Here is a 27903-nt window from a genome sequence, read left to right as displayed (position 1 = left end):
CATACAACGATAAGAAACAAAATAAAACATTTACCTCATTGGCCTCACTCAAATGGAATAAAACTTTCATTTTTACGTCATGGGGAGGTCCAAAAAAGGTACTCTTTATTTATCTTTCTGTAGACGTGCAAACCTCGTGGCTCGTCTCTTAATTAGCTTGCTGAGTGTGCCAGCCAAAAAAATGCCCTCTTAGCAAGAACAGACGGAACTAACCAATAACACATTTTAACATATAAATCTAAACAACTAAACAAACTAAACTAAACTAAACAACATCGGTTACAGTGACTTCATGCAGTTTGTGCTTTGACCTCCAGAGGGCGACAAATCATTACAGACAGAGAGCTCCATTCAAACTTTGCTGCCATAAGTAATAATTCTTCAAATATAATCATCAGTGTTTGAGCAGCTATGATATCAGGGACAATCTAGACATGTGTGACAATACTGAACATGTCACATGACACACCTTAGACATCATGTGATCCACTCTCAGTCTGCACTTTCATTCATGACTTCAACAGGTTGAAATGAGCTTTGAACAAACATCAGTTTAGTGCTGAAATATTCAAACTAAGAAGAGCAACAAAGTGATGACACATGTTTGTGTTTCAAACAGGAAAACCAGCAGAAATAAAATCTCCTTTGGAAAACCTGCCTGAGATTTGTGAGTTTCCGAGGTGCACCTGAATGTAGCACAGACAGTTTCTAACGATTCAGATTGTGGAGAGGGCCTCACACAACTTTATGGGTGTTTTCTTCCTGCTCAAACTTGACTTTTTCTGTCCTGAACTTCCCGTTTCTCCTAACTGATGCTGATAACTCTGTGTGAAGCGCCACGTGAAGGTAAGTGAAGCAAGCTGTAATGTTTTCCTGGCATCAGCTGTGTGCAGCTTAGTTCCAGCACTTAGTTCACGGTAACGGACTCGCACCTGGACCAACGAGGCCCAGTGTTAAACGCTCTTCCCCCTTTTATTGTTTGTGCAAATGAGTGTGATAATGTAACCGGTGTATCCCTGCGTTGTGTTTGACAATGAAAGGTAAAAAGAAAGAAAGACCTACAAGTAATTAACTCATCTGCTCCAGCTCCTCTCCCACAGGGGAATTTGTAGAAAAGGGGTGCACGTTTATTTTTACATTAAACATCAAGTACAAACTTACATGGAACATATTTGAGACAAGATAAGAGAAAAACAACACAAAATTCGACATTCCTACCAAAGAAAGGTAAAAAGAAAGGAAAGACTCCAAGTCATTAACTTGCTTGCTCCAGCTCCTACAACCAAATGCAAACAATAGGGAAGAGCGTTAGCTCAACCCATCACAACTTCTAAGCTAGCAAGAATTATTTATTCATGCTAGCAATGAGAGTGCCTATAACACATATGCAGCACATGTGTACTACACATTTACAGCATCTAGCAAAATCTGGCATAATAATTGTACTGAAAAGACAACCAGTAACATCGGGGTGTTGTACAGTGTTGGAAAAGAAATGATACCAACCTCTCCCATGGGGGAATTGTAGAAAAGCGGAGAGGCCAAAGGGGTTTTATTGATGCTGCTCACAGACAAACATGAGCCTTTGGTCAGTTTTGCTACCATTGTTTTCCTGATGTGATGAATGTGCAGCTGGAAACATTTGGAGTTGTTGAGGATGGGTTGACACCAGAGATGGTGAAATCTGATTAATCGGATTACAGTAACACGTTACAAGTAATGTGTTACTGTAATCTGATTACTTTTTTCAAGTAATGAGTAACGTAAGGGATTACCATTGCAAAAACGGTACTTAGATTACTGTTACTTTCCCGTAGGAACGCTGCGTTACTGCGTTACTAAAACCGTGATTTTTTTTGCGACAATGTCTCACGACAGTGACGTAAGCGAGTGCGACGTTCGTGACAACAGCTGTGTGCACATCAACAGTGGATCATATATCGAGTGCGGGAGAGAGTATGAGCGTGCAGCGTTTAAAGCGTGGAAGTACTGACCTTACTTTGAGTTTGATTCCATAAAAAGTGACAAAAACATTAGTGTCCGCTGTGCGTGGGAAGAAAACTTCTTTTTACAGCGGAAAAAAACCCATAAACTTCCAAGCAAGCACAGAGTTAACCTCCGCCTACCCCACTCCTGCTTTACAGGTGAAAATAGAGCAACAGGACCGCTAGTCTTTGATTTTATTTATTTTCTGCTGTGTTTTACTTGCATCTATTTGAAAGACTGAGTGTAAACACTATACTAAACACTAAACTATTTTATTTTATGTGTTGGAATGTGTAGAAAACAGGTTTAAATGTTAAACTAATTTCTTCTAGTCAGAGAATGTTGCATATAATTACATTTTTGGTTGATGCATAAAGTTAGAAGATTAAAACTAATAAAACAAGTTTTAAAAAGAGACTTTTCCATTTGATTACATTTTGTGTGATGGATTATGCAGAAAAATTAGAATTGGCCTTTACATCAAATCAAAATCTATTTATTTTTAGCACATAAAAAATGGGCAGGAAGATGACCGTTGACCAGAACAGGAAGAAGAGAACAGCCTGAGGTTTCTCTGTTTTATACTTCCCCCACAACCTAGCCTGTATGACATCAGCACACATAGCAACAGCTTAGCAAACACACTTCCTGTTTTTTTTCTTGATTTTTTTCTCTGTGAGTCCTGATTTTGGGAGAAACATTAAAGAGTTAATGACTTTGACCACAGGAAGTTAAAGAGTCTACTTCCTCTGTCACCAAGCAGAAAACAGTAATGACCATACTCAATAAAACATAACGGTGACTAAGAAGTTCTTGAAATGATTTTCAGTAAAAAAAACAAAAACCTTAAAAACCCCCAAAACCTGTTAAAAATGTAACTGTGTTTAACAGGAACATGGTCACTGAAGGCATCAAGCGATGCTGCTGTCTTCTGTGTCTATACAGTTTAAATAACTCTTCTTGAGTCACGTGATGTTCCTCTGTCTCTACATCTTTTTCTCTGACTGCAGCTGTGTTTGAATGAACTGGAATGTCCAATTCTCCAACACATTAACTCTGCTGATACTCTTTGAATCCTGGATCGGGAAGTAAAGAAAACAGAGTAACTTAGTGTATGCTGGTAAGTGCCAGGAGGATTGTCAGGATTTATACATCAGAGAAACCAAACCTCTGGAGAAGTGGTTGGCACAACACAGAAACGCTACCTTAGGCCAGGACTCTGCAGTCTATTCACATCTACACGGCAGTGGACAGTCTTTCAATGATGAGGATGTTCACATCCTGGACAGGGAGGAACGCTGGTTAGAGTGTGGAGTCAAAATGGAAAAAGGAAAGGCCATCTCTGAATCGAGGAGGGGGCCTAAGGGTACATCTGTCCCCATCTTACAATGCTGTGATTGCAGCCATTCCCCAACTCTATGTGAATGGTACTCATGGCCATTGATCAGTGGTCATGAGAACTTGCATATTAATGATCAAGGAAATGACCTGAGACTGAGGAAGTTACTTGGATGAGTGACGAAACATTTGTCCCGCTGAAAACGCTACGTCCAGATGAACAGAATCAACTTTTGGATGTCTAAGGAGCTTGGAAGGAAAAAAGGCATCTGGACATTTTAAGTTGCTTGAAGATGTTTCACCTCTCATCCGAGAAGCTTCTTCAGTTCTAGGGTAAAATGGTGGAGTCCTACATTTTGCCTTGTGGGGGTGTCCCCCCCAAAAGTGAGAATGGACCTCCTAATGAAACTCTACCTAATCACACAACCCGAGGTGTGAAAATGGGTGTATTTCACAATCAGCCAAGGGTTTGGGTGAGCTCATTGTGAAAACTAGCCCCACTCTATCATGTGATTTCCTGAGGTCAGATGGCCCAGGATTTAAGTGGGCATTAAGGCGTCTGGGAAGGGATCTCAAAACTGTCTTGATGCATTCTCAATCATTCAGGAAAGTAAATCTCCAAATGTTGATTCTGTTCATCTGCATTTTGTGGGAGAAACGTTTCATCACTCATCCAAGTGACTTCTTCAGTCTCAGCCTGGCTGGGGGGCTTCCTCCTGCTGTGTGCCCGGCCTGGAGGCTGCAGTCTGTGACCGGCTCCCGGTGCAGACAGCTCCCTGTGATAGTGTTTCCTCACTTGGCTCATGTGTACCCAGCCCAATTTTACTCTTTAAGTGTGTAAGTGTGTGTGTGTGGGGGGGGGGGGATGTGTGTGTATGCATCCATGATCATTTATGTTAATGAGAGTGTGGGGAGTGAGTTGGATAAAGCACTTTGTGCTACATTTTTGTATGAAAAGTGCTTTATAAATATAGATTGATTGATTTTGGAGACCGAAGAAGTCACTTGGATGAGTGACAAAACGTTTTTCCCACAAAACGCTACGTCCAGATGAACAGAATCAACATTTGGAGATCTCAAAACTGGATTACTGGATTCTCTGACAGTTGGTGCCGTAACTTCCACTAAATCAAATATGTGTGACTAAGTGGTCAGAGAGGTTAGATTAAAAAATAATAAAAAGACAATGCCACCAAGGGGGATTTCACCCCCAGGAAATATATTTATTTTTTTAAAAAGGGGGATAAAAGCAAATAAAAAGTTCAAGGATGCACCCTGAGGCAGGTTAGCTCAAATAATAACACAGTTTTATAATACAGAGGGATTAATAAATTTTTATCTAATCTAATGTAATCTGAATAAAATAATGAATAAAACAATAAGAAAACTGAATGCAGCGTTGTTGTTGACAGTGTCCTAAATTACAATAAAACAATCACTGAACTAGGACTTAGCAGCAGCTGTGGATCCAAAAGAAAATCACACAGAAAGGGAACAAACACTATAGCCTGCACCTAGTGCTGTACAAAGGAAAGTGTGAAGACGACCAACCACCTATGGTCCCAGGGCAACTGGAGCGTCTTCCGTTCACAAAAAAATATAAAAGCATGGGACAAGACGCTAAAAGAATAAAATGACACTGAGCCACAAGCTCGCTACAGATCATAAAAAAAAGAAATAAAAAAACTTTAATCTATAATAAAACAAACCATGCACATGCATACGAAACTTGCACCCCACGAGTCCAACCAAGCTTTTACTGGCTATAATTGTTCAAGCCTTGGTCATAGTCCGGTGCAGCTCCCCGCAAACTGGGAGAAGCAAGCGGAGGCAATATTTGATGATATGCGGCGGAAGATCACTCTAGCCAGCCACAGAAACAGGAGTGCAGACAATAGTTCAGATTTGGCTAAATAAAACCAAAACAAATCCAAAGCCCCAACGAGGTGAGGCAGAACAACAGGAGCAAAACAGCAACGCAGTTCACAATAAATGAAACTGGAAATACGAAAGCAGCTCCACTGAGGAGGAGCCCTGAAACAGTGACTAGGCAGGTGTCTCCCATAATTCAGATTAAACATGTAATCTGCTGTGAACTATAGTAAATAAGTTAAAAAAAAAATAGATGAGATGAAACCGTGATTCACATATTCTCATGTTTTACAGTCAGAGATGGAGAAGCCCTCACCAGTGCAGCTGCTTGAAATGTTGAAGAAACTGGGAGAGGAGGAGCTGAAGCTTTTCCACTTTTACCTGCAGTATGAACCTGGAGGTGACTTCACCAAAATCTATAAGAGCCTGCTGGAGAACGCAGACAGACTGAAAACAGTAGAAGTGATGGTGCAGGCGTATTCAGACCACGTGATCGAGGTGGCGAGGTCGATTTTAAAGAAGATGAATGCAGGTCAGTCAGAGGAAAGAGAAACAAACACTCACGGTATGCAGACACAGATATGCAAACACGATATGCAGACATGACATCGTCACAATTTCTTTTATGAAGTAGGGGTGGGCAATATAAACGATATACGATAGAAGCGATATAAATTTGGCCAACGATAGAGATTTTGACTATATAGCGCATGTTGATGATGTCATCAAGCTGCGTCTGTTTTGGTTGAAAGCATCGCAGCGGCTACAACCATTATCATCTGCAAATTATGGCGGGCGACAGTTATAGCAAAGAGATGAAACACTTTTGAAATATGTGGAAAGCCAAAAACTGCGCTTCTTCCATAACATTGATTCAATAATGTTGAATTCTCTCGCAGCTGCTCTGTTCCCATGTTGTTGCAGTATATTAATAACTAACCTCGTATTGTGGATGAATGATCTCAGTTGTTCTCCTGACTGAAGTTTGGCCCGTGTATAGCATCCTGCTATGCGATTGCATTTGTCCCTGACCACCAGGGTCCCTCACGTTAACTTTTATCGAGTGGAGAAAAAAAAGTTAGTGTTCATCCTCCAGCTTCACTGTGCTAATGTTATGCTAACATAGCTGTGTCACAAGCAATCACGTAGCACAACATTATATACCAGCTAGCCAAACTTCAGTAACCCTACAAACGCCACTGCTGTTTAGTTTTCTGTCTTCATTTATGTTGGAAGTGATAGCAGAGCTGTACGTTTGAATTACTTTCAAAAATCTTTGAGTCAGAACATGGTATGTCATGTTTAGTTACTGTTAACTTGTAACTCCGTTAAATTTAATAAATTCTGTTTCCATGGATGCCTGGATGTAAAACTTAATTGTTACACCTGCTAAAGCAGCAACGCTGATGATTTTATTAAAAATCAAAGAATTTACACCGTCTTTAACTCTCAGTGTTCGTTTGACTTTGGGACCTGAAGCGGACGGAGTTTTGCAACCAGATTACTCCGCAAAGCTCCTCACTACGGCAGGAAGCAGTGCGGCTCACCAAAGTTCTACTAAAACATTTTTTAACAGATTTCTGCACGCCCAAATCGGTTCGAGGTCAGTGAGCACAACCAGAATTCATACATAAGGCACACTCTCGATTTTTGAGAAAATTAATGGATTTTTAGTGTGCCTTATAGTGTGGAAAATACGCTATAAAGAAGAAAAGAATATATTGCAATATATATCGTTACCGCACGTGATTCCAATTATATGGATTTCAGGCCATATCGCCTAGCTCTATTATGAAGGTATTAAACAGTTTTAGTCTGACTTTTTAATTTTGCGCCTCTCTAATCAGGTTCTTTTAGTACAAATGTTATATTTACATTATTTTGAAGTGAAGCAGGTTTTCATTTTTAAAGAGACCAGTTCATAATTCAAGAGACACTTTCCTCCAACAGGAAGTCCGTCAGCCCAGGAAGTTTCATCGCGTTTATCAGAAGGTAAGAATTTAGTTGTTTGTTCCTGTGGTGTGAAACTATTTTGTGCAACTTTTTTGTATTTACAGTTTTGAGGGATAAGCCTCTTAAATTTCTCTAGAAATATATGTTAAAAAAACAAAAACAATTTAAAAAAAATTTTGTAGTTTATTGCACTTTTTTGCAATTTATGTAATTACTATGCACTTAATGCAGACATATTACAATTTGGGCTATAATGGTTGTATTGATGTATATCAACTTGAAATGCTCCCAAAAATGGCAAGTTTACTCAGTTAACTAAGAAACAATTTTCTTTGGAGTGATGTGTGCTTCTCATTATGATGATTTTGCTTTACTCATAGAAGTTACAGTATGTAATACTGTACAATAGATTAATGGGCCAGCCAGCCGTGCACAGGCTTCAGAACTTGCCTCTGAATCTTCTGGTTTAAAATATTTCTTTAACATTAAATCATCCAGTGCCACTTGTCAGTATTTCCAAAGCTGCACAGCAAAACCAATCACATTAGAACCCTGACCTTCTTTGGGCTCCACATCCACACAGTCAAAACCAAGTCTTTTCCATGAGCAGGAATTTTTCTCCCAGTGCAGAGAGCTGCCTGCGAGTGTGTAAAACTGTAACAGTGCATGTAAAGCAGACACTCAAAAGTGCATGAGTTCTACTTTGTGTACATATCTAATTTTGTTTTTTTTATGACATAAATATAATTACATAAAGACATCACAGCTGTGGCTTTGGGACAACTCTGCAAATGTTCTAGAGTAACTCACTGAGAGTCTGAGAGGATTTGCAAAGAAGAATAGTAGAAAATCTCCATCATTCTCAAAAAGATTTGAGACTGCAATTACAAAAATTTCTGTTCTTTAACGAGGGGACTAAGTCATTTCAATGACTATAGCATCAGGCTGCAACATAAGAAAAGTGAAAAAAGTGAAGGGGGGATATGGATACCATCTGAGCCTACTCTATATGATTGTTCTTCAGCAGTGTAGAACACAATCTCAAATTCTATGACATTTCTACCTGTATATTCACTGAATGAGAACAAGAAGTGACTAACAACTTCACACCTTGAGTCAGAGAGTGTCAGGCTGAGACAGCTGAAACATGGGTATGCTTATCTGAAGGTCAAGCTTAGCTAGCACACCCCGAAATTCTTAAAAAAATAAATGATATACTACAAATTTCCAACTGATTAAGCAGAAGGTACTTTACAAAATGTAAAAAAAAAAAAAAAAAAACCTATGTAAAGGATTAATTACTAAATGATCAGACCACTTTCATCAAATCACTGGGGTCCTTTGAATTTTGGAGTTTTCTCTATATTATTGTAGTCTTTACTTCACAATATAAAGCACATTGGGGTGTCTGTTCTTGCAATTTAATGTTAAATAAATTAAAATGATTAAAAATAGAAGTTTTTGGACCATAGTTCAAAAAATCCTAAATATCTGATGAGATCTAAACAAAAGTTACCAAGAGGCAAATAAATGAAGTTATTCACACTACATAAACCGCAATTGGCCAATCATATCATCTTCTGTTTCAAATTCAGAGGCTCTTCAAAACTGTCAGCTTAAATTCAAGTCTAACCTGGTAGAGCAGTTCCAGTGTGTGTTTGAGGGCATCGCTAAAGCAGGAAACCCAACCCTTCTGAATCAGATCTACACAGAGCTCTACATCACAGAGGGAGGGACTGCAGAGGTCAATAATGAACATGAGGTCATACAGATTGAAACAGCATCCAGGAAACCAGACAGACCAGAAACAACAATAAGACAAGAAGACATCTTTAAAGCCTCATCTGAAAGAAATAAACCAATCAGAACAGTGCTGACAAAGGGAGTGGCTGGCATTGGGAAAACAGTCTTAACACAGAAATACACCCTGGACTGGGCTGAAGACAAAGCCAACCAGGACATCCAGTTCATATTTCCATTCACTTTCAGAGAGCTGAATGTACTGAAAGAGGAAAAGTTCAGCTTGGTGGAACTTGTTCATCACTTCTTTACTGAAACCAAAGAAGCAGGAATCTGCAGCTTTGAAGACTTCCAGGTTGTGTTCATCTTTGATGGTCTGGATGAGTGTCGACCTCCTCTGGACTTCCACAAAACTACAATCCTAACTGACCCTAGAAAGTCCACCTCAGTGGATGCGCTGCTGATAAACCTCATCAGGGGGAAACTGCTTCCCTCTGCTCGCCTCTGGATAACCACACGACCTGCAGCAGCCAATCAGATCCATCCACAGTGTGTTGGCAGAGTGACAGAGATCAGAGGGTTCATTGACCCACAGAAGGAGGAGTACTTCAGGAAGAGATTCAGAGATGAGGAGCAGGCCAGCAGGATCATCTCCCACATCAAGACATCACGAAGCCTCCACATCATGTGCCACATCCCAGTCTTCTGCTGGATCACTGCTACAGTTCTGGAGGATGTGCTGGAAACCAGAGAGGGAGGACAGCTGCCCAAGACCCTGACTGAGATGTACATCCACTTCCTGGTGGTTCAGGCCAAGGTGAAGAAGGTCAAGTATGATGGAGGAGCCGAGACAGATCCACACTGGAGTCCAGAGAGCAGGAAGATGATTGAGTCTCTGGGAAAACTGGCTTTTGATCAGCTGCAGAAAGGAAACCTGATCTTCTATGAATCAGACCTGACAGAGTGTGGCATCGATATCAGAGCAGCCTCAGTGTACTCAGGAGTGTTCACACAGATCTTTAAAGAGGAGAGAGGACTGTACCAGGACAAGGTGTTCTGCTTCATCCATCTGAGTGTTCAGGAGTTTCTGGCTGCTCTTCATGTCCATCTGACCTTCATCAACTCTGGACTCAATCTGCTGGAAGATGAACAAACAACCTCCCTGAAGTCTGAAATGAAAGAATATTCAGAGAAACACTTCTACCAGACTGCTGTGAACAAGGCCTTACAGAGTCCAAATGGACACCTGGACTTGTTCCTCCGCTTCCTCCTGGGTCTTTCACTGCAGACCAGTCAAACTCTTCTACGAGGTCTGCTGACACAGACAGGAAGTAACTCACAGTCCAATAAGAAAACAGTCCAGTACATCAAGGAGAAGCTCAGTGAGAATCTGTCTGCAGAGAAAAGCATCAATCTGTTCCACTGTCTGAATGAACTGAATGACTGTTCTCTAGTGGAGGAGATCCAACAGCGCATGAGTACAGGACTTCTCTCCGCAAATTATCTGTCTCCTGCTCAGTGGTCAGCTCTGGTCTTCATCTTACTGTCATCAGAAGAAGATCTGGATGTGTTTGACCTGAAGAAATACTCTGCTTCAGAGGAGGCTCTTCTGAGGCTGCTGCCAGTGGTCAAAGCCTCCAACCAAGCTCTGTAAGTAAATATGTGATCATAGCTTTAGTTTTGAAATGTTGATTCTACTTAACAAAAAAATCAGGTTAGCAATTAACAAATCCAAAAACTGTGATGGGTTCTGCAGCATTCAAAATCTTTTTAAAAATTGTATTATAAATGACATTATAAATGATCAATTTCAGAAAGCAAAGACGTTCCACTTATGTCAGCATTTCAGCTCATCGCCTTTACATCCATCTTTTAACATGAACACTGTTTTATTCAATTATTCTTATAAGTACGCTGATACTCACATTAAACAACTAGAATTACGCTGTTGTTAGAATTGTGCCCTCCACTATTATGTCTTGATGGATTCTCGATCATCCAGAAAATTAAATCTCCAAAAGTTTATTCTGTTCATCTGGACGTAGCGTTTTCAGTGGGAGAAACATTTCGTCATTCATCCAAGTGACTTTTTCAGTCTCAGCTTACTGCAGGTTTCCGCTGTGTTAGTGGGGATGGTGTTCGCTCTTTGTTGTAGCGTCCTAATGACACCCAGTTTGTGCTCCAGTGGATGATGAGAGTCAAACCTTAAATACTGATCCGTATGTGTAGGTTTATGGTACACGTCAGCTTTTAGATGTCCCCCATTACTGATGGAAATCTCACAGTCTAAGAAGGCCAACCTGCCGCTTTTCATATCCTCCCTGGTGAATTTGATATGTCAGTCCACCCTGAGCCACGGTCACTCCTGTGGCTCAGGGGGTTGGGAAGCGTATCTGTAACCGGAAGGTCACCGGTTCAATCCCCGGGCTCTCTGTCCTGGTCGTTGTGTCCTTGGGCAAGACACTTTACCCTACCGCCTACTGGTGTTGGCCAGAGGGGCTGATGGCGCGATATGGCAGCCTCACTTCTGTCAGTCTGCCCCAGGGCAGCTGTGGCTACAACCGTAGCTTACCTCCACCAGTGTGTGAATGAATAGTGGCATTGTAAAGCGCTTTGGGTGCCTTGAAAAGCGCTATATAAATCCAATCCATTATTATTATTATTATTATTAATGTGATCCGTGAATTGCGGAAAATCCTGAGATTTGATTTTTCACCCAGGTGTCATCCACATATCTGAATCAATGGCTTGGTGGTGTTCCAGGGTAGGATAGCAAAGCCCTCTTTTCCACTTCTTCCAAGTACAAATTGGCCATGATGAGTGAAACTGGGGAGCCCATGGCACACCCATGTTTCTGCCTGTAGAACTGACCCTTGTATGTTAAGTAGTTGGAATGAAGACACAGCTCCAAAAGCAAACACACTTGAACGAAGCTGAGAGTGATCCTGTTGCTGAGGTTGGTGTCATCCTGTAATCTCTTACAGACTACCTCCAACTTTTCCGTGATTGGGATGCAAGTAAAGTGAAGTGATGTGGTGTTCAGAGCTGCACACCAGCGGGTTGAGGATCGAAGCCAGAAATTTGGGAGATGTTATAGGTGAGTGAGTTGATCATGCAGACAATCGATCTTAAAGGTGCACCCTGTTTATGTATTTTTGGTAAACCATACTGACTCTCTATACTCATGGCCATTGATCAGTGGTCTTTGATCGGTGCGTTTTGTCAGTGGTTGTTGATCAATGGTCATGAGAATTTGCATAATTAAGATTAAGGAACTGACCTCCCAGCCCATTGTTCCCTCAGTGGCCCGGTTTTAGTCATTATGCAAACGTACGGTTTATAAGATTGGGGAAACCTGCAGTCAGCTGAGACTGAAGAAGTCACTTGGATGAGTGACAAAATGTTTCTCCCACTGAAAATGCTACGTCCAGATGAACAGAATCAACTTTTGAAGACCTCCGCTATTATATTTCACAGTCAGGAATCAGAAGATCTTGCTTGCATCCAGGGGCCAGAAATTATTTCTTCTACGAGACTTAAAGTTTGTATTCAAAATTTTATAAGCAGAGGGTGGAGGAGATGGAGCTCATAAAGATGGAATGCTTCCTGAAACAAGCATATTATAAAAAAAGGTTCAGTATGTGACAAGTACGGATAATGTTGAGTTGCATCGACCAACAGTTATGACAGACATTAGAATTAGGAAGTGACCAAAAAGTATTGTAATACATACTGGTATACTTTTATTACTAAATCTACAAGCCTGTCATTAAATTACATTCCAATAAAGGGTTGTAGTTATGCTTGTATTAAGAAAAGTTAAAGGGTTTTCTTCCATTTAACACTTATATTTAGAGATTTTTAATTAACCATGTCTTGTAGTGCCCTCCAGTATATTTATTTTTCTTTTCAAGGTTGAACAAATGTCACAAATGTCATCTTTTGTTCTTTTATTTAGGCTGAGTGTCTGTAAACTGTCAGAAGAAAGTTGTCAAGCTCTGTCCTCAGTTCTCAGCTCCCAGTCTTCTAGTTTGAGAGAGCTGGACCTGAGTATCAACAGCCTAAATCATTCAGGCGTGAAGCTTCTGTCTGCAGCAATAGAGAGTCCACATTGTAAACTGAATACTCTCAGGTCAGATCAGTTATACTCAGTTTTTGTTATTGTTTTTCTTTTGTTTTCAACTGATAAAATTAAACAGTTAAAAACTTGTAGCCCATAAATTTTTAATCACATTGTAATATGTCTTAGTAAAACTGTTGCATTTTTAACCTGTTTAACCCCAGACATTAGAGATTCTCTAAAAGACATTGCTAAACATAGTAGCTCCTCACTACACCCTTATTACAGTTTAACATGAGTGTTGTTTAATTGTTCATGTTTTCCTTTTCAGACTGAGTCTCTGTAACCTCTCAGAGATGAGCTGTGAAACGTTTTCTGCTGGATTGAAGAATCTAAACTGCAAGCTGTCTACTCTGAGGTCAGATAAAGAGGTTTTCAGAATTAACCAATTAAAGTTCATTCATTTCTTGATGTACAAGTAGCTTGCAAAAGTATTCAGCCCCCTTGAACGTATTGACATTTTGTCATATTACAGCCACAAACAGGAATCAATTTTATTTGAATTACATGTGAAAGACCAATACAAAGAGGTGTACACGTGAGAAGTGGAACGAAAATCATACATGATTCCAAACATTTTTTACAAATAAAATACTAAAAAGTGGGGTGTGTGTAATTATTCAGCCCCCTGAGTCAATACTTTGTAGAACCACCTTTTGCTCCAATTACAGCTGCCAGTCTTTTAGGGTCTGTCTCTACCAGCCTTGCACATCTAGAGACTGAAATTCTGGCCCATTCTTCTTTGCAAAACAGCTCCAGCTCAGTCAGATTAGATGGGCAGTGTTTGTGAACAGCAGTTTTCAAATCTTGCCATAGATTCACAGAGTCACCACGGGCCTCTTGGCTGCAGTTCTGATCAGCGCTCTCCTTGTTAGGCCTGTGAGTTTAGGTGAACAGCCTTGTCTTGGTGGGTTTACAGTTGTGCCATACTCCTTCCATTTCTGATTGATTGCTTGAACAGTGCTCCATGGGATGTTCGCCTTGAGGTGACTTTTGTTGTGATTTGGCTCTATATAAATAAAATTGAGTAGAGGCTTGGGAAATCTTTTTGTAGCCTAAGCCTGCTTTAAATTTCTCAATAACTTTATCCCTGACCTGTCTGGTGTGTACTTTCCACTTCATGGTGTTGTTGCTCCCAATATTCTCTTAGACAACAACTTCTGAGGCCATCTTAGAGCAGCTGTATTTGTACTTATATTAGATTACATTAGCACTGACATTAGATTACACACAGGTGCACTCTATTTAGTCTTTGGCACTCATCAGGCAATGTCTATGGGCAACTGACTGCACTCAGTCCAAAGGGGGCTGAATAATTACGCACACCCCACTTTGCAGTTATTTATTTGTGTTACGAGTTCAAATATTGGGGATGGATACAAGAGGAAAAACCACAATAACAACACTGGTCCGGCCGGGTTAAGTCAAACGATGATTTTAATTATCACACGCGTGGGAGATGGACACTGATGCAGACAGCCTCAGATCTCAAAATGGTGGAGCATTGATCAAACTCTTATAGCCTCTGGTGCCTCCACCTTATCATAAAAGCCTAAACATTCACATGCTTTTCTCTCACACGGCGCCTAAGCTACGACCTTGGCTCCCTGTTTATCTGCTCCTGCTGAGATGGGGCAGAAAACTCCAGCATGTTCTCTTCTAATCAGACAAATAAGGCGATGACTTTCTGCGAACAGTATTTCTTATAACTCAGCAGTATAATGCATCCTAAACAATATCATTCATTCACAACAAGTCAGCAGTTTAATGTAATGCAAATCAGTTTAACTAATGCAATAGTTATCAGCTTCTTCTAATTCAGGAGAATAATGCAAACTAAAACTACATAATAATTCACAATCTTTAATTAGGGGTCTAACATGGCATAAAATAATATCTAACATTTGTAAAAAAAAAAAAAAAAAAAAAAAAAGAAAAGAATGGAATCATGTAGTGTGGAATTCCAATAAAATTGATTCATGTTTGTGGCTGTAATGTGAAAAAATGTGGAAAAGGGGGCCGAATACTTTTGCAAGTCACTAAAAAAGCCAGTTTTTGTTTCCTGAAGTATTATTGAAAAAAGGGTATTAAATTTTGATAATAGCTCCACACTGATTATAAGTTAACACCAGTGTTTGTTTGTTTTTTTGTTTTGTTTTTTGTTTTGTTTTTTCATTTTCAGAATGAGTCTTTGTAACCTCTCAGAGACAAGCTGTGAAACTCTTTCCTCAATTCTCACCTCCCAGTCCTCTATTCTGAGAGAGCTGGACCTGTGTAACACCAACCTGCAGGATTCAGGAGTCAAGCTTCTGTCTGTTGCAGTGGAGAGTCCACAATGTAACCTTGAAACTCTCAGGTCAAGAATCAAAGCTTTCCACAGATGATCATTTAAAATGTGATTTATTATTGTTGCACAAATATAAGAATTGTTAAGAGGTTTTTTTTAATGTGTGACAGTTTTTATTTGTTTGTTTGGATTCCAAAAATTACTTCATGCACTAATAAACTTATATATAGTCATTTTGTGTACAAAAGATACCAATTTCCTTTTATACTGGTAGGCCGAACATGACCAAATTACATGTTGAGGTTTCTTTTGGGGTGGAGGAGTTTAAGTATCTCGGGGGCCTTCTTCACGAGTGGGGGTAGAAGGCAGCAGGAGCTCGACAGACGGATTGGTGCAGTGGCTGTACCGGTCTGTTATAGTGAAGAGTGAGCTGAATGTAAAAGCGAAGCTCTCAATTTACCAGTCGATCTATGTCCCTACCGTCGCCTATGGTAGCGAGCTGTGGGTAGTGACCGAAAGAACGAGATCGCGGATACAAGCAGCGGAAATGGGACCATTAACAAATGCAACCAAATTTGTTAATGGTCCGACTAAAATACTCCTAGGACGCACCGTTGCGACCAACTGTTTGAGTAAAAAAAGAAAAAAGAAAATTCTTCAACTCTGAAAGTCTCTGTGTGGTCAACGACACACATTACATTCCTATCGTGGTCTAAACCAATTACAGATAATCAGGGGCGGGACCTCTCTGATTGGATGTGGTCTAGTTGAAGTGCAGGTGGATAGAGAGAGGTGAGTAGCTTGAATAAAGAGATGAGGCTCAAAAACTTTTTCAACAACCACCAAACAGCAAATAAGAACAGATAAACGGATTCCACACTAAGACGTAAACACAGAGTGGACACGTCACCTCAGAATCAGGTTTCTCTTTCTCGTCTTTCTCACACGACTTCCCGTGCTGGACAAGCCGACGAAGCTGAAAGCCGACAGCTTACTGATTCTAAGGCGTCGGGTCTGAGCTTTGTGTTTACATCCAGCAAGAAAAGAAGATCGAAACTACACTTCACATTTGATAAATATCGTCATTAAACTACTCTTAATTTTGCTGTTTTGCTTCCACCACAAGAAAATAACACTTCATGCACAGCTCTCTGTCTCTGTGTATTTCACGAACAGTTTCTCATCTCAGATCTTAATTTTTGCATTATTCATTCGCTTATTACCCATCAGTCTACCGTTGTTTACAGCGCTGTCGGTGACTTTCTTTCTTTCCTTTCTTTTTTTTTTCTTACTTAAGTGACCTCGGACAAAAATATACTGACAAAATGTAAACATTTTTAAAATTACGTTAAATTGCAGAATATTTTTAAGGTTATCTGCTATAAAGAGCCAAGTCAGGAAAATCTTCATGTTCTGTGTTTTATCCTCAGTTTCTTTGACACAAAGGCATCTGCTGTGATGCTCACACCTCCTATAAAGTCTCACAAGTGTCAGTACTGATAAATGATCAGAATGATATTATTTCTGACTGTCTGAGGCAAAATTGAATCGAATTGAATGGATTGTGGAAATCAGTGATGATACCCAGCCCTAGTGAGTAGCCTAGGCCTGGCAGAAGTGGATGTAGCTGTGGGTAATAAGAAAAGATGAAAAGAACTATTGATAACTTTTTTGTTAAGTTAAGGCCTGATGGGGCCAAATGGACATTTTAAAAGACATAGTCCTTTCTTTAGTTTTATTCTGCACTTTATTACATCAGATTAATTAGAGGTTCAGTCACTCTGCCTTCTGTATTACTCCAATACATGACAACATGCCAAGGCTAGATGTACAGCGCAAATAATTCTGTTAAAGGTCTCCTCAGCGCTGGAAGGCAAGACATTCAAACAGCAGCTCTGTAGCTGTCAACCAACCATGCTCTTTACATCATGTCACATGGCTAATTTCCATTCTATTTCCTCTCTTAGCACAAAGAGTAATGGCTAAAAGTGTTTTTGTTGGGTCAGATCCAGTCGGCATGCACTTGGAGGGGTTAGAATACTCATAGAATACTCATTCTAAATTGTCCAAAGGTGGAGGTTTTGTCTCTCTGAATCATCTCTTAGTTATGCTGCTATATGCTCAGGCTGTTGGTTGACCTCCCAAGATACTCTGCTTTCTTCTGCACTCCTCTCTTTTCATTTCTGATGCTTTTATGTGCCACTACTGCATGTCCTTAAACTTTTTCTTCTTTTTTCTTAGTTTGTGTTTTGTTCTTGTCTCACTGAGATCATCTCTTCTCTTTCCCCTCACCTGGCAACCAGTCATGGTAGATGCTCCTCCTGGAGCCTGTTCTAACTGGGATGCTCTTTGTGTCAATGGGAGTTCTTCCTTCCCACCGTCACCCAACGGTGATGCTGATCAGAGGATATAGTCTGATAGTTGGGGGTTTCTCTCTAATATTGTAGGCTGTTACCTTACACTGTTAAACAGCTGTTGTCTGTTGGGAATTCCACTTATAAATAAAGTTAAATTTAATGCATGTAAATGGATAGATGTTTTTGTATATGACAAACAGAAAATTATTGTTGACAGATGGATTGTTGTTTTGTGTGTCTGTAGTCTGTCAGGCTGTCTGATCACAAAGGAAGGCTGTACTTCTCTGGCCTTAGCTCTGAGCTCCAACCCCTCCCATCTGAGAGAGCTGGACCTGAGCTACAATCATCCAGGCCGCTTAGGAATGAAGCTGCTGTCGGCTGGACTGAGGGATCCATGCTGGAGACTGGACACTCTCAGGTATGGAGAGGATGTCTGATAGAGGAGGAAGAGCTGGAAACATTTCTCTGTCCTTCACTCACTTCCTGTTTGTTTCCTGCAGATGTGACATGAACAAATCAATAAGGCATACTAATGTAAGAGGTTTTCAGAGAGAAGTTTTCCAGGAAAAAGTTATGGATATCTCGGTATATTTAGTGTGGATTATATTAATTGTTCTATTCAGAGAGCAACAATTAATATTTATCCTAGATACAACAACCACTGTAAGCAGGGGAAACTGTTATCTTAGATTTATTAAAAGAAAAGGCTGTGGTACAAACTCTCAACTACAGGGAGATCTTTTCATAACATTTAAAAGCTGCTTGCCATTAAATGCACAGATATGTAACTGTATTAATGTATTTTAGTGCTTTTCAAATACAAAGGTCACAATTTGCTTTGAAAAGCCAACACACATTATGCAATAATGGAACAAAAACAATCCAGTAAATAAACAAATTTAGAGACAACCAAGGTGGAAGACATATAGGCATAATGTGACAAAAAAGAGGGTTTATTGAGCCAAATGCAAAACTCACGATGAGGAAACACGGAGTCAGGCACAGGAAAAGAGGACAGTATATACACTGGGATACCTGCAAAAGAGAGACAGGTTGGAGCAAAGTACAGGTGCAGATGCTGAGAGTGTGTTTGGTTGGTGAGAGATGAGCTGATTGGACGGTATGTACGTGTCAGGACTGGTGACTTTTTGAGTTGTTACTGGGTGGTATTGCTGCGGTTGGTTGTTCTCAGATTAAGTATTTGGATTAACCCTTTAAAACTGGTAACTACTTTTAAGTAGTTTAAATAGTTACTGGTGTATTTCTATAAGTTTTCTGGGATGCTTAGAACTCAAATTACACTGTTGGAAATGCTTTGTCATGTTTCGACTGTGTGGAGGCAGGAGAAGGACCCAAACCCACAACTCACTACGTAGGAATGAAACTCAAAAAGCTGCTTTATTGCAGAATAGCGCGAAAAATATAACAAAACTATACTGGGACATGGATAAACTGACACAAAGGGAAACGGCCATGAGGGAGACTACGACACTGACAAAGAGAAACACAGGGCTTAAATACACTGAGGGATAACAAGGGAATGAGACACAGAAGGAGAGCACAGCTGGGAGTAATCAGGCTGGATGAGACAAGGGAAGCAAAACTAGAAACACTGACATGAGACACGAACCTTCAAAGCAAAACAGCCAACACACTGACTGAACTCTAGACATGTAAACTTAAGAGAAAATGGGGAGACAGAACATAGGAACCTGAAACATGGTACAGAAAGGCACAGTAGACACAACATGGAACACAGTGAAGCCATATTTCAAGAACTAAACCTATGATAACCATAACTGAAACCTAGGGAAATAATAACTATAAAGATCAAAACAGCACAACCCACCTGAACATAATGAACTCGCAGGGAAAGAGTAAAACTAAATACAGTGACCATAGAAACGCAAGACCTCTTCAAAATAAAACAGGAAACATGAGACACAGACATGACAACCTGAACTTGACAACGCAAGACACAGACGTGGACCACATGAAGGGCAAGGGTGACTTAACAGGGGTTGGAAGACAAAAGGGGAATCTAATAACAAAGAACTATACCAACTATAAAATTAACTTAGAAAACCTAAAGGGCTTAAACATAACAGGAATGTAAATTAATACTCAAAACGCTGGGTCAAAAGCCCCAGGATCGTGACACTTTATTACAAATTTGGATTATAATATTTATTTTTATTTTTCCTGCAGTACATAAAAATTGGTGTATGTCAAAAATCAGACCCAAAAGCAGCGCACATTTCGGTGCTTTATTTTGGTGCCTTTTTTTCCCTGAGATGTCAGAATTCTAGCCAATAATTTTACCTTTGCAAGGATAGTAGGCGGGCCCAGGTACATATGTTATTTTAGAGCAGAGTTACAGATTAAAAATGCCCAAGGCAAAGCGGTCAAAAGTCTGGCTATACTTCACAGCAAAAGATGCAAACTCAGCAGCCTGCAACAAGTGCTTTAAGGTGATACTGTGATACTGTGCAAAGGAGGTAACACCTCAAATCTGATGACAAACCTTTAAAAGAAAAAAAAAGCTGAGGAATGAGTCTTTAGTTAGGAGTAAAGGATGAAGCTGCTAGGTGGGTTTTTGACTGGGGGATTTATAGAAATTAACATCTAGTTGAGCTGGACTATGGTCTGAGATAGAGTTGTATGGGCAATCTAAAACCTTGGGAAGAATTCTATTATCTACAACAACAAAAAATCTATCCGTGAGTATGACCAGTGTACTGGTGAGAAGAATGAGAATTGTTTAGATGTAGGATTTTTATTCCTCCAGGGGTCAAAAAAGTGTAAGATTGCAAAAAGAATTGCAGAACTTTTGCTGTCAGCTTTTGCATTTGATCTGTCAAGTTGAGGATTAAGCACACAGTTAAAGTCACCACCCAATATCAAATGGGACTCTGTTAAATCTGGGAGGTTCTTTAAAAAAGTACTATAAAATTTAGGTCATCCCAGTTTGGTCCTTATACATTTGAAAGAGTTACTTGTTTCCTATACAAACTGCCCTGTATAATAATACATCTCCCTCTGGTATCCGCTACAGTTGATAGTGGAATAAATGGAATGCCCTTCCTAATTAGAATAGCAACACCACGTGATCTATCCTCAAATTTTTATGCTAAATACTAAAGTTTAATTTGTTCACTTGATCGGAGGTGTGTTTCCTGCAGATATACAACAATGATTTTAAATGAATAAATACCCTTGTGCATTTAACCGGATTATTTATACCTTTAACATCCCAACTTAACCAAAAACAATGGTCTCTGAGCAAATACTCTATTTCTGAGAGACAAATCAAACCCAAGGAATGAAATTAACTCTTATGTGGGAGGCCTTAAAAGCCTATCTTCGAGGCCAGATAATTTCATATGCAACCTTTTAAAAAAAAAGAAATACTTAAAACAAATGAACAACCTAGCCAACAGTCTAAGCAGCTTGGAAAGAAAAGCGTCTGGACTTCTTTAAGTTGCTTGAAGATGTTTCACCTCTCATCCGAGAAGCTTCTTCAATTCTAAGATAAAATGGCGGAGAGTCCCAGATTTAAATGCAGTGGGAATAACCCTCCAAAGAGGGACAAAAGGACCCCTGATGATCCTCTACCTAATCACATGAGCCAAGATGTGAAACAGGGGGGTGTCACAATCAGCCAGGGTTTTGGGTGAAACCTGTCCCCACCCTATCATGCAAGCAACATAACGAAGTCCAGACGCTTTTCTTTCCAAGCTCCTTCTTATACTACGATGACTGAGAACCTTCACAGATAACCTAGCTAACAGTATAAAAGAGATTGATTGCTTATATGTAGAAAATCCAACACCAGACCTCTATAAGAGAAAATTATTACTAAACAAAATCCTGTCCATTCAGCAAAAGAGAGCATTTATTTTTCAAATCAAGGCAAAAGTTCTATGAGCATGGGGAAAGAGCCAGAAAAATCTTGACACATCAAATTAAGCAATCCATATCAGTTAACACAATTTCTGAAATCTGTAAAACCTCTGGAGAAAAGACGTCCGATCTGAAAACTATTAATGACCAGTTTAAAATGTTCTATTCCAATCTTAACGCTTCAGATCCGGTTGATATGCATGGGCAGGGGAACAATATGAGAACAATATGAAGAGTTGGACAGCACCAGGCCCTGGCACAAATGAACCAGCTGCTAGTTGACGAGAGACACCCGCAAAACGCAAAGCACCAGCTACTGGCAGACCAGTATCTCCCCCAGGTGCAGGCTGTGTAAAGATGTCTCTGAGACAATCCAGCATCTAACAGCAGGGTGCAAGATGCTAGCAGGCAGGGCATACATGCAACGCCATAACCAGGTGGCCGGCATAGTGTACAGGAACATCTGTGCCGAGTATAACCTGGAAGTCCCGGGGTCAAAATGGGAGATGCCCCCAAGGGTGGTGGAGAATGACCGAGCTAAGATCCTGTGGGACTTCCAGATACAGACAGACAAAATGGTGGTGGCTAACTAAGCGGACATAGTGGTGGTAGACAAACAGAAGAAGACGGCCGTAGTGATCGATGTAGCGGTTCGGAATGACAGCAACATCAGGAAGAAGGAACACGAGAAGCTGGAGAAATACGAAGGGCTCAGAGAAAAGCTCGAGAAGATGTGGAGGGTGAAGGTGGTCCCAGTGGTAATCAGAGCACTAGGTGCAATGACTCCCAAGCTAGGCGAGTGGCTCCAGCAGATCCCGGGAACAACATCGGAGATCTCTGTCCAGAAGAGCGCAGTCCTAGGAACAGCTAAGATACTGCGCAGGACCCTCAAGCTCCCAGGCCTCTGGTAGAGGACCCGAGCTTGAAGGATTGACTGCCCTTGACCGGCGGGTGGGGAATTTTATACATACAGTGGGGCAAAAAAGTATTTAGTCAGCCACCGATTGTGCAAGTTCCCCCACTTAAAATGATGACAGAGGTCAGTAATTTGCACCAGAGGTACACTTCAACTGTGAGAGACAGAATGTGAAAAAAAAAAATCCATGAATTCACATGGTAGGATTTGTAAAGAATTTATTCGTAAATTAGGGTGGAAAATAAGTATTTGGTCACCTCAAACAAGGAAAATCTCTGGCTCTCACAGACCTGTAACGTCTTCTGTAAGAAGCTTTTCTGTCCCCCACTCGTTACCTGTATGAATGGCACCTGTTTGAACTCATCATCTGTATAAAAGACACCTGTCCACAGCCTCAAACAGTCAGACTCCAAACTCCGCCATGTCCAAGACCAAAGAGCTTTCAAAGGACACCAGGAAAAGTATTGTAGACCTGCACCAGACTGGGAAGAGTGACTCTACAATAGGCAAGCAGCTTGGCGTGAAAAAATCAACTGTGCGAGCAATCATCAGAAAATGGAAGACATACAAGACCACTGATAATCTCCCACGATCTGGGGCTCCACGCAAGAGCTCATCCCGTGGGGTCAAAATGATCATGAGAACGGTGAGCAAAGATCCCAGAACCACACGGGGGGACCTGGTGAATGACCTGCAGAGAGCTGGGACCAAAGTAACAAAGGTCACCATCAGTAACACACTACAACGGCAGGGAATCAAATCCCGCAGTGCCAGACGTGTTCCGCTGCTGAAGCCAGTGCATGTCCAGGCCCGTCTGAAGTTTGCCAGAGAGCACATGGATGATACAGCAGAGGATTGGGAGAATGTCATGTGGTCAGATGAAACCAAAGTAGAACTTTTTGGTATAAACTCAACTCGTCGTGTTTGGAGGACGAAGAATACTGAGTTGCATCCCAAGAGCACCATACCTACTGTGAAGCATGGGGGTGGAAACATCATGCTATGGGGCTGTTTTTCTGCCAAGGGGACAGGACGACTGATCCGTGTTAAGGACAGAATGAATGGGGCCATGTATCGTGAGATTTTGAGCCAAAACCTCCTTCCATCAGTGAGAACTTTGAAGATGAAACCAGGCTGGGTCTTCCAACATGACAATGATCCAAAACACACCGCCCGGGCAACAAAGGAGTGGCTCCGTAAGAAGCATTTGAAAGTCCTGGAGTGGCCTAGCCAGTCTCCAGACCTCAACCCCATAGAAAATCTGTGGCGGGAGTTGAAAGTCCGTGTTGCTCGGCGACAGCCCCAAAACATCACTGCTCTCGAGAAGATCTGCATTGAGGAATCGGCCAAAATACCAGCTACTGTGTGTGCAAACCTGGTAAAGACCTATAGTAAACGTTTGACCTCTGTTATTGCCAACAAAGGTTATGTTACAAAGTATTGAGTTGTATTTTTGTTATTGACCAAATACTTATTTTCCACCCTGATTTACGAATAAATTCTTTACAAATCCTACCATGTGAATTCATGGATTTTTTTTTCACATTCTGTCTCTCACAGTTGAAGTGTACCTCTGGTGCAAATTACTGACCTCTGTCATCATTTTAGGTGGGGGAACTTGCACAATCGGTGGCTGACTAAATACTTTTTTGCCCCACTGTATATATATATATATATATATACACACAGACACACACAGTGGAACCCCGACTTACGCAAGTTTCACGCAAGTTACAAAGGCACTGAATGGCAATATTTCTGCTTGTGTTCCGGCAAAATGCCCGAGTAACGAAATCCGCTGGCTCTGATTGGCTGAGCCTAGAATGCCCATAATGCCTTCCGAATCATGTGACAATCCCTTGGTTTCCGTACTTGCGTTTTGCTGCGCCTTCGTAACTTGAATTTTTTGTTAAATGGGGTATTCGTAAGTCGGGGTTCCACTGTACACTAGTCCCTTAATAGTTTCAACATGAAATATTGAAAAAACAAATATATGGTCCACTGATCGTGTGACAGATGCAGACATTTCTCTGTGTGCACGTGGTGAAATCTGCTGTTAAATCAGAACATGAAAAGGTTATAGGTGACATTAAAACCCATGAAAACAAAGCTGCATTCACTCAGAGGTCAGGGGTTATGTACAGTACCCACACTGACACAAAGGATAAAAAAAGAGCAGCAAAGGCAAGGGGGGGGGGGGGGGTCATTTCCAGCTAAATAGAACAATAGAAGAATATAAAGACAATGAAGGTCAGTTTGAATCACTCATATTTTGTTCAATTCAGTGTACTGACAGATCCAGGATCAGCCCAAATCATCAGCAGTTTGATCCACGTATGGGCTGAAGTGTATTTGTATATGAGAGCCATGTGTCCATGTGTGCATGCTGAAAGAGACTGTGCTGGTCTGACCCCCCTCCTCCTTTCAGGGTGGAGCCTGCTGGACTCCGATGGTTGACACCAGGTCTGCGGAAGTGTAAGTGTGTTTTTAATGTGATTCATGAAAACAAAGCAGCACACATTCAACCATCTTCAAACTGTCACATCACTCATTCACATCTCTGATGTCAGGAGTCATCATCAAAGTGTCAATCAATGAACAGATGATGGATCAATAACTGCAGCTGGATTGTGTTTGTTCTCTCCATCAGATTCCTGCCAACTCACAATCGACACAAACACAGTTCACACAAACCTCCAACTATCTGACAACAACAGGAAGGTGACACATGTGAAGGAGGTTCAGTCATATCCTGATCATCCAGACAGATTTGATTATTTCTGCCAGCTGCTGTGTAGAAATGGTCTGACTGGTCGCTGTTACTGGGAGGTCGAGTGGAGAGGAAGGGTTGATATAGCAGTGAGTTACAGAAGAATTAGAAGGAAACGAGAGTGTCAATTATCAAAATCTGGTATGTTTGCTACGCTTGCCAGTTTCTATTCCCCATACTGTATGTTTGGACACAATGATCTGTCCTGGAGTCTGTGCTGCTCTGATGATGGTCCTCATTCCGTCTGGCACAATAAGTGGGATACATCCATCTCCTCCTCCTCCTCCTCCTCCTCCTCCTCCTCTGTCTCTAACAGAGTAGCAGTGTATGTGGACTGTCCTGCTGGCACTCTGTCCTTCTACAGAGTCTCCTCTGACACTCTGATCCACCTCCACACCTTCAACACCACATTCACTGAAACTCTTTATCCTGGGTTTTGGTTCAGGTCCCCTTGTTCCTCAGTGTCCCTGTGCTGAGTTGAGTGTAAAGAGTGTCCTCCTGTTAGAGAAACATTGTTATCATTTTACAAAAAATAAAACGGCTAAACATGAGAGGCTTTTGGACAAAGTTTGTGCTCTCCATTCTTTAAGCACCGGCACAGTTTCAAAAGTACTGGTTTTGCACTGGTATCGGATAAAATCTAAACGATACCCGTCCCTACTCTCACCTAGTGATGGTGAGGTGAAGCCTCGTGATGAACTGAAGTTTTCCATCCAACTGGGGCCCGTTCTTCGTACCTCGCTAAGTAAGTTAGCTGGATTAGATTGTTGACGATTTCGCGTGATCTTGGATCGTTCGGTTCTCTGAAGCTCATCCGGGACTTGCTGTCATAGCAACAGATCCGTAAGCGTAAACCTGCTTGGGAGCAGGTTTACTTTATGTAAACAGGATTAGATCGCGGGAACTCAGGTATGTCCACTTCATGTATACGAAAGCAACAGCGATATTTTACCACTGTTTTACCATAAATAAATATTATCAATGTAACTAAAGATAATACAGTATTTTGATTCTTTCATTGATTTCACATGGATACATACAGGTCATTTCCTAAAAAAGGGAAATGTACTATTAACATTCTATTACATGTATGTGATTATTATTATTATTTGATTATTTCAGATGTAATTCATATTTTAGAGGAATGTATTTAGGAGATCAGGAGATTATTGATCAGAATTCAGTGTATACAAGCAGAAAAATGTTATTTTATAAATTACCGTGTTTTATTTTCCACAATAAAACACATTACCGTTTTGATGTTTTCTTTGTGAAATTGATTCATTTTACTCAGAAAATAAGTTAAATTCATTTCATTTTCTCTTATTATTCAGAGACTTATTTTATATCAATTATTTCTTTTGGTAAAGTTGGGCAATTTCAACCTTCAGTTTGAGATTTTGACCCTAAATCCAACACATATTTACAGTTTAAATCTATTAATATCTACTTTTGTTTTCTATTTGAATTTAATTAACATTTTCTCTACATTTTATATAAATCTTTTGAAATTAAAATCTACTTAATTATTTCAAGTGTCACTTTGTTGCCATAACTTTTTTAAGTAACCTCTAGTCACAGTTTTTACAGTGTAGTAATAGTAAATTACTTCATGTAATCAAGATGAGAGACCACGGCTATAAAAGCGAAGGTGGATTTGGGAAGCCTGTCGCAGCCATGTCCTGTCCATATACGCGAGCCACCCATTGCGGAAGGTGCAAGATTGATAAGGAGAGTCCTCAGAATCCAGCGTATATTGCGGGACAGACAGGATCCTTTAGCTCAGCGTGACAGTGTGCTCATAGAGAGATATCGATTTTCCCATGAGGGTATCATTTACTTAACCAACTTGTTGACGAGGGGGTGCAGGACCACCACCTGTCTTTTTTTGCTCTGCCCTTTTCTTGGTTACTGTTATAAACAAACAAACAGATTATTTCAGGGTCTCTTTCCAAGAGACGAAAAGCAATATAAGTGATAAATATTACCATTCTGTAGAATATTCTTATATTTCACTTTTACTTGTTCCCATGTTCTAGTGGGTCCTGTCGTGGCTCTAATGTGAAAGAGGATATAATATAATATAATATAATATAATATAATATAATATAATATAATATAATATAATGTAGTATAATATAATAAATTTACCCTACCGCCTACTGGTGTTGGCCAGAGGGGCCGATGGCGCGATATGGCAGCCTGGCTTCTGTCAGTCTGCCCCAGGGCAGCTGTGGTTACAACCGTAGCTGCCTCCACCAGTGTGTGAATGTGCGAGTGAATGAATAGTGGCATTGTAAAGCGCTTTAGGTGCCTTGAAAAGCGCTATATAAATCCAATCCATTATTATTATTATTATTATTATTATTATTATTATTATTATTATTATTAAATTACCGACCAATCAAAGGGTTGCCGATCAATGTTTCTACTATCGATGCGTAGCCCCTGTTGAGCCACCCAGTGATCTCACATTACTTCATCCAGCTATACTAATCGTCAACAACAGGTGTGTTCGGAGAACCGGAATAGCGAGCTCAAAGTTGGCGCGATGATTTGATCTTGGATGTGTCATTTGATCTTGGATGTAGTAAGCGAGGTACGAAGAACGGACCCCTGGTTGACTCGTGGTTCGAAGCATTGTGATAATTCATTTGCTCT

General features: G+C 40.5%; 1 protein-coding gene across 1 annotated transcript; it reads left to right on the top strand.

The window, feature by feature from the left end:
- The first annotated feature begins 741 nt into the window (after positions 1-741).
- Positions 742-26243, top strand: LOC309703483 (protein NLRC3-like). The gene is made up of 11 exons (XM_082528340.1): positions 742-846; positions 2997-3106; positions 5491-5728; positions 7147-7188; positions 8745-10539; positions 12848-13021; positions 13281-13367; positions 15192-15365; positions 17898-18071; positions 24901-24947; positions 25123-26243. The coding sequence occupies exons 2-11, from the start codon at positions 3101-3103 to the stop codon at positions 25716-25718; spliced, it is 3333 nt and encodes a 1110-aa protein (XP_082384466.1). The 5' UTR covers positions 742-846; positions 2997-3100; the 3' UTR covers positions 25719-26243.
- The last annotated feature ends 1660 nt before the right edge of the window (positions 26244-27903 follow it).

Source organism: Aulonocara stuartgranti, assembly GCF_965226115.1.
Source record: "Aulonocara stuartgranti genome assembly, chromosome: 3".
Classification (NCBI taxonomy): Eukaryota; Metazoa; Chordata; class Actinopteri; order Cichliformes; family Cichlidae; genus Aulonocara; species Aulonocara stuartgranti.
Note: the sequence above shows the minus strand (reverse complement) of the source record. Positions and strands in the feature narration are given on the sequence as shown.